The sequence below is a fragment of the Brassica napus genome, unplaced genomic scaffold, assembly GCF_020379485.1.
Source record: "Brassica napus cultivar Da-Ae unplaced genomic scaffold, Da-Ae ScsIHWf_1108;HRSCAF=1574, whole genome shotgun sequence".
In the NCBI taxonomy this organism is placed as follows: domain Eukaryota; kingdom Viridiplantae; phylum Streptophyta; class Magnoliopsida; order Brassicales; family Brassicaceae; genus Brassica; species Brassica napus.
The window spans coordinates 47,797-53,766 of record NW_026014532.1 but is presented as its reverse complement, the minus strand read 5'-3'; the positions used below and the strand labels follow the sequence as shown (position 1 = coordinate 53,766).

Here is a 5,970-nt window from a genome sequence, read left to right as displayed (position 1 = left end):
GCAGCTGCAGTTTCTTCATTTTCTCGAAGCTCTTCATGCTCCTTCTCAGCGACAGGCTCCTGATCTTTTTCAGAATCATGCTGCGGTTGACATTCTATAGTACCAATAAATTCTACTTCCACATCAGACTTCTTCTTCCTGCCCCTCTTTGTGATCTTCGTGTCTTTGTTGGTGACCTTACTAGTATGCGCATTCTTTTTCATTCTTGTAGTCTTTGGACGACCCATTTAATTCACCTGAAACAAATTACACATTAGTTAGTACAAGATACAAAAAGAACTATGAAACTACATCAGTCATCACAAAAAAGAATACACAAGAGTCAAGCATCAAACAAGACACATATCACAGAAGACCTCACAAAAGAACACAAAACAGTCAAGCATCAAACAAGACACATATCACATGCATCACACATATATGCCTTCACAATCAACTCGGGCATTGTGAGCTTCATCTATTTCAACATCCATATCAATGATTGATGGCAATGGTCCAATATCTATGTTGACATCTTCTTCTTCTGTTTCATTGTATCTTCTTGATGGACCTCTTAGGACAACATACCAGCAGGATGTATCATCCTCCCTTGAGTAAAACACTTGTTTTGCCTGAGAAGCTAATATGTATGGATCCCTATTAAAGGAAACTTGAGACTGATTCAAGTTAACAAGTGTGTACCCATCTTCCACCTTAACTCCGTTTCCTCGTACTGCCCATTGACACCTGAATAGAGGGACGTAAAAGACATTATAGTCCAACAAGATAATCTCTGTAACTCTCCCATAGTATGATACCAAATCGACGACTTGTGAAGTGTCTTTTGCACTCGCTCTACACATTGCAGTAGCCTCATAAAATACTCCACTGTTTTGGCTCATCCTCTGAACTGAGTGTGTGTGAAAGCGTTGTCCGTTCACTATGTAGCCTGTATATGACCTTGCAGTACTACATGGACCATATGCCAACCATTTTAGAGTCTCTCCATGTGTTTCAGAATCCACTTTTATCTAGCAAAAAGTATAAGCAATTGTCAGAATAGAAGAACAATTAATTTAGAAACGCAACAACTGTTATAAACTTGCCTGCTCTTTTAACCAAGAAGCAAAATTCAGGGTATGTGTACTCCACAAATATGTTGCATCACGTCTACATCTTGCATTTGTGTCTTGTAGAAATTGTAGATGCATGCTTGTGACACAAAAAACAAATGTTTCAGTTCCTACGTAGCTTATAGGTTACGAAGTTAAAAAATGCAGTCACTTACTCAACATAAGGGTCAACAACAGATGTGTTCTGTAGGACAGCAAGGTGGGCTGTTTTCTTCTCCATTTCAGAGAGGTTAATTGATTTTGGTGCCGATATTGGACGTCCCTCTAGGATTGTCTGGCTCTCATAGTCAGCATTCCTATCTAATTTCTCCTCCACATTGGTTGTCTTTTTAAGAAACGCACTGCAGAACTGCATGCACTCTTCTGCAAGATAGGACTCAGCAATACAACCCTCTGGCCTCGCAGTGTTTCTAACATAGTCTTTCAGGATCTTCATGTGTCTACATAGAGTAAAAAAAGTTTTAGTCACAGTCTAGAGATTTTAAAATTTAAATATAGTATAAGTTACCTCTCAAATGGATACATCCAGCGAAAATGGACTGGACCACATAGTTTAGCTTCCCTTCCAAGATGAACTGTCAAATGAACCATTATGTCGAAGAAGCTTGGAGGAAAAAATCTCTCAAACATACAGAGAGTTTCCACAACTTCTGCTTCCATTTTTGAAATCTGCTCTACATCTATTACTCGCTGGCATAACCGGTTGAAGAATGCACACATCCGTAATATTGCTAGTCTCGGGCCTTTAGGTAATAATCCTCTAACTGCAACCGGGAGTAACTGTTGCATCAGCACATGATAATCATGTGATTTGAGACCTGATACCTTACACTCTTCTACTGAAACACCCCTAGATATGTTTGAACAATATCCATCAGGTCCTTTAAAATCAGAAAGTCGCTTGCAGAATACTTTCTTCTCACTCTTCGACAAAGACCAAGGTGCTGCTGGTAGGTAAGTCCTTTTCCCTTTGGCCCTCGGGTGCAGATCCTTTCTAATACCAAGATGTTCCAGATCCTTACGTGTATTGAGACCATCCTTCGAATTCCCACAGTGAAGTAACGTTGAGACAATGCTCTTTGCCACATTTCGCTCAATGTGCATTACGTCCAAATTATGCCTCACGGGTAGTTCCTAAATATCAATACAAAAGAAGCAAAACTGTGAGAGTCTTAAAGATAATAATATACAAGGAATATTGTGTGTTCAATATAAGACTTACCTCCCAATAAGGAAGTTGAAAGAAGATTGATCTTTTTTTCCATCTTGACAACTCCTCCTCATCAACTTCATCTTCTTCCTCTGCCTCAGATTCACTGGAAACGTCCTCAATATCACAGTCTTCTTCAACACTCACTGTTCTTTTCCTCTTCGTTCTACCTTCTCTAAAATTCCCAAAGTTGTTAACAAAGTGCTTCAGGTTATTGGAAATGTCATGACCAGATAGTATCCTAGACTTTCTCCCGTGTTCAGCGTGTCCATCAAACCAAGCCTTCTTCGACCTATATCTATGCGTTGGTGGGAGACCCTTTCTATGAGACATATACACATGCTTCCTACAGAACTTCAGCCACATACTATCAGTGTGTTTCCCGCACACAGGACAACCCATTTTTCCTTTCACTTTGCATCCAGCTAGATTTCCATAGGCTGGGAAATCACTAATAGTCCAGAGCAGCATTGCCTTCATTGTAAATGCAGTGTTACTCACAACATCATATGTTGACTCTCCTTTGCTCCACAACTGATTTAAATCCTCTATTAATGGCTCTAAGTAGACATCAATACTATTACCAGGCTGTTGTGGACCAGGAATGAGCAGTGTTAGCATGATATTCTCCTTCTTCATACATAGGTTAGGAGGCAAATTGTAGTTAACTAACAGCACAGGCCAACAACTGTACTTACTGCTCTGCATGTTGAAAGGATTAAATCCATCCGTAGAGAGTCCCAGCCGTATATTCCTTTCCTCAGCGGCAAATGTGGGATACTTGTCATTCATCTGTTTCCATGTCACAGAATCTACGGGATGCCTTAGTTTCCCATCGCTGCTCTGGTTAGTAGAATGCCACCTTAGGTTTCTGGCCATTTCTTCAGACCTAAACATCCTCTTTAGCCGTGGGATTATTGGAAAGTATCTTAATACTTTCTGTGGGACACCTTTCTTGATCTCACCAGTGTGCTGGTTAATCTTCCATCTTGAGGCCTTACATTTAGGACAACTGTCGAGCTTCTTCAACTTCTTTCTGAACAGGCAGCAATCATTAACACACGCATGAATCTTCTCATAACCCATATCAAAAGACTTCAAGAACTTCTTAACTTCGTACAGTGATGTATGCAACACGTTATCCTCTGGTAACATCTCCGGCAACGTCTCAAGTAGATCATCGAAGCTCTTGTCAGACCAGCCATTCTTAGTCTTCAGCCTAAACAATGACACGATGGCTGATAACTTGCTATGGTTTGCGCAGCTTGGATATAATGGGGTTTCAGCATCTGCAATCTTTGCCAAGAACTCATCTTCTTTCATGTCTTCTCCCTCTGCCATCTCACAGAAGTCACGTTCAGTAGCTAACTCTTCATCTAAATTCTCAACAGCTCTGTACAACCCAACAATCTCTTCATTCCACTGCTTCTCTTTCATCTCGCCTTCAGCCACAGAGTATACTTCTCCATGATGATACCAGTCCTTACGCTGCTTGTACACCTCATCCATTCCCCTTCTAACCAGATGATCGACTATATCTGCAGCTGAATGCCGATCTACATTCCGACAGTCTGTGCAAGGGCAGATAATGAACTTATCAGCTCCATCACCCGCAGACACAGCTTGGACAAAGTCCCATGCACCCTTCTCATAAGCAGGATCAACTCTGCAGTTATAACAAAACAAAACAGAACAATTCATTAAACACTCAAATCCCCTACTGAGTACTGACATGGATCAATATATGTTGATTTCTTACCTTGACAGATGAACCCACGCCTTCTCCAACATTGTTTGATCTATACTTCTTTAAAACCATTAGAACGAGTAAAATGGTCACAGAATACACAAATTCTAAATAACCAACAAGTAAAATGGTCACAGGAAATAGAAACCAACGAGAGTAAAGTAGCCAACGAGAGTCAAACAAATGAAGCTAAATTCTAGAAAAAATTAACAACACTCAGTAAAGTAGTCAACGAGAGTCAAACAAATGAGAATCATGTTATGACTAAGCAAAGACTAAAACAAATCAGAAGCATGTAATGACTAAGCCGAGACTAAAACAAACCATAAACATGTACTAAAGCCACGAGAATTAAACAATTTAAATCAGAATCAAACATATCATAATAAAAGAAATGAGAATCATGGGAAACTGAGATATCGAAGAAAATAAACCTCTTCGGTTCGAATCGACTTGAGCTGGAGAGTACCACAGGTTACAGACGACAAAATCGAGCTTCAAGGTCTCGGCGGAGAGTTTCGGTTGTGGGAGAGAGGGGTTAGGGTTTTCGAGAGAGAGAGAGAGAGCTGGAGAGTATCACAGGTTACAGAACACGAAATCGAGCTTCAAGGTGTCGACGGAGAGTTTCGGTTGTGGGAGAAAGGGGTTAGGGTTTTCGAGAGAGAGAGAGAGCTGGAGAGTATCACAGGTTACAGAACACAGAATCGAGCTTCAAGGTGTCGACGGAGAGATTTGGGTGTGGGAGAAAGGGGTAGGGTTTTCTCGACTGAGAGAGAGAGAGTTACTCATTTTTTTTTTAATTTAGTTGTCGACAATCATTTTTTTTATCCTTATGTATCCTAAGTGTTACAGTAAAGAGGGAATAGATTTAGTATTTCCCTGTTCTCAAATTTTCACTAAGTATAAGCGGTACGCGTGCTTTTCTATTCCCGCTTTGTGAATTTTTCCCGACAGCATTAAGTTAATGCTATCAATATGTCCCAAAATCGAAAAAATTATCTACCATAGCAGTTTGAAAATCCGTGCTATCCCGCTATGCTATAAAAGGCCAAATTTCTTGTAGTGTAACAGACCCAAGACATCCGCCTAGGCATAACCTCACGAAGGAGAATATGCACACGCAAGGACAGTTCTCAAATCCCTACCATCAAGAAATAGCAGACGAACAAGAGAGAGTCCAAAACAACATTTCGATCTAAAGCTCACTTAAGACGAGACAAGAAGAGGTAGACAGATCGCCGATGAACCGCCAAACGCCACACAATTACAATGAATAGATATGTCACCTCAACCACCGGATAATCTTTCCCGAAGTGGCGACTCCTCAACTTCCTTGCTGAAAACTGAACAAGCAGAGAAGCATAACCGAACGAAGGAAAGCAGAATGGCCCTCTCCGGACAGAGGTGAGGAGCACTGACCGCCGAGAGCTGGAACGAGCTAAGACGAAGAGGAGTGGCGGCTGCGAGTCGAAAAAGCTTATTATGCACTCACAATAATGTTTACAAGTTTTGGGAGTATAAAATAACATAATAGTATTTGACACTTTCGTATGATTATTAAATTAAGTTCCCGACACAACATATTTCTGGAAAACACACAACAAAGAATTACAATACAAAATAACATCCAATTAACATATATTGCAGCATCCATAATTACTATGTACACTAAATTCACATGAAACATATAAAGTTAGTATTATATAAGTTAAGGAAAAAAGAACAGGTGAAAGTGAGTAACTCGTAGAGAAAAATAAAGGAATCAGTATTATATTAATGAAGAGAAACACAAACAGAAATAATGTATGATAGTTATAAACTATATAAATAATCTTTTTTTAAACTATAAACATAGATTTGAAAGCTCCTTTGGTCCAGTGGTTTGACCAAAAATTCATTAA

General features: G+C 39.8%; 1 protein-coding gene across 1 annotated transcript; it reads right to left on the bottom strand.

The window, feature by feature from the left end:
- Positions 1-410: 410 nt before the first annotated feature.
- On the bottom strand, positions 411-4,113 carry LOC125595978. Its single transcript, XM_048771333.1, has 5 exons — positions 4,082-4,113; positions 2,335-3,988; positions 1,621-2,246; positions 1,268-1,552; positions 411-726 (listed from the first exon to the last, which is right to left on the bottom strand). The coding sequence occupies exons 1-5, from the start codon at positions 4,111-4,113 to the stop codon at positions 411-413; spliced, it is 2,913 nt and encodes a 970-aa protein (XP_048627290.1).
- Between the last annotated feature and the right edge of the window lie 1,857 nt (positions 4,114-5,970).

Bases quoted from the DNA above. Each gene is read 5' to 3' on its own strand.
- LOC125595978 (XM_048771333.1), bottom strand. From the start codon at position 4,113: ATGTTGGAGAAGGCGTGGGTTCATCTGTCAAG. The intron at 3,989-4,081 runs GTAAGAAATCAA...TTATAACTGCAG, and splicing joins GCGTGGGTTCATCTGTCAAG to AGTTGATCCTGCTTATGAGA. The intron at 727-1,267 runs GTAAGTGACTGC...CCCTCTATTCAG, and splicing joins GTTGTTGACCCTTATGTTGA to GTGTCAATGGGCAGTACGAG.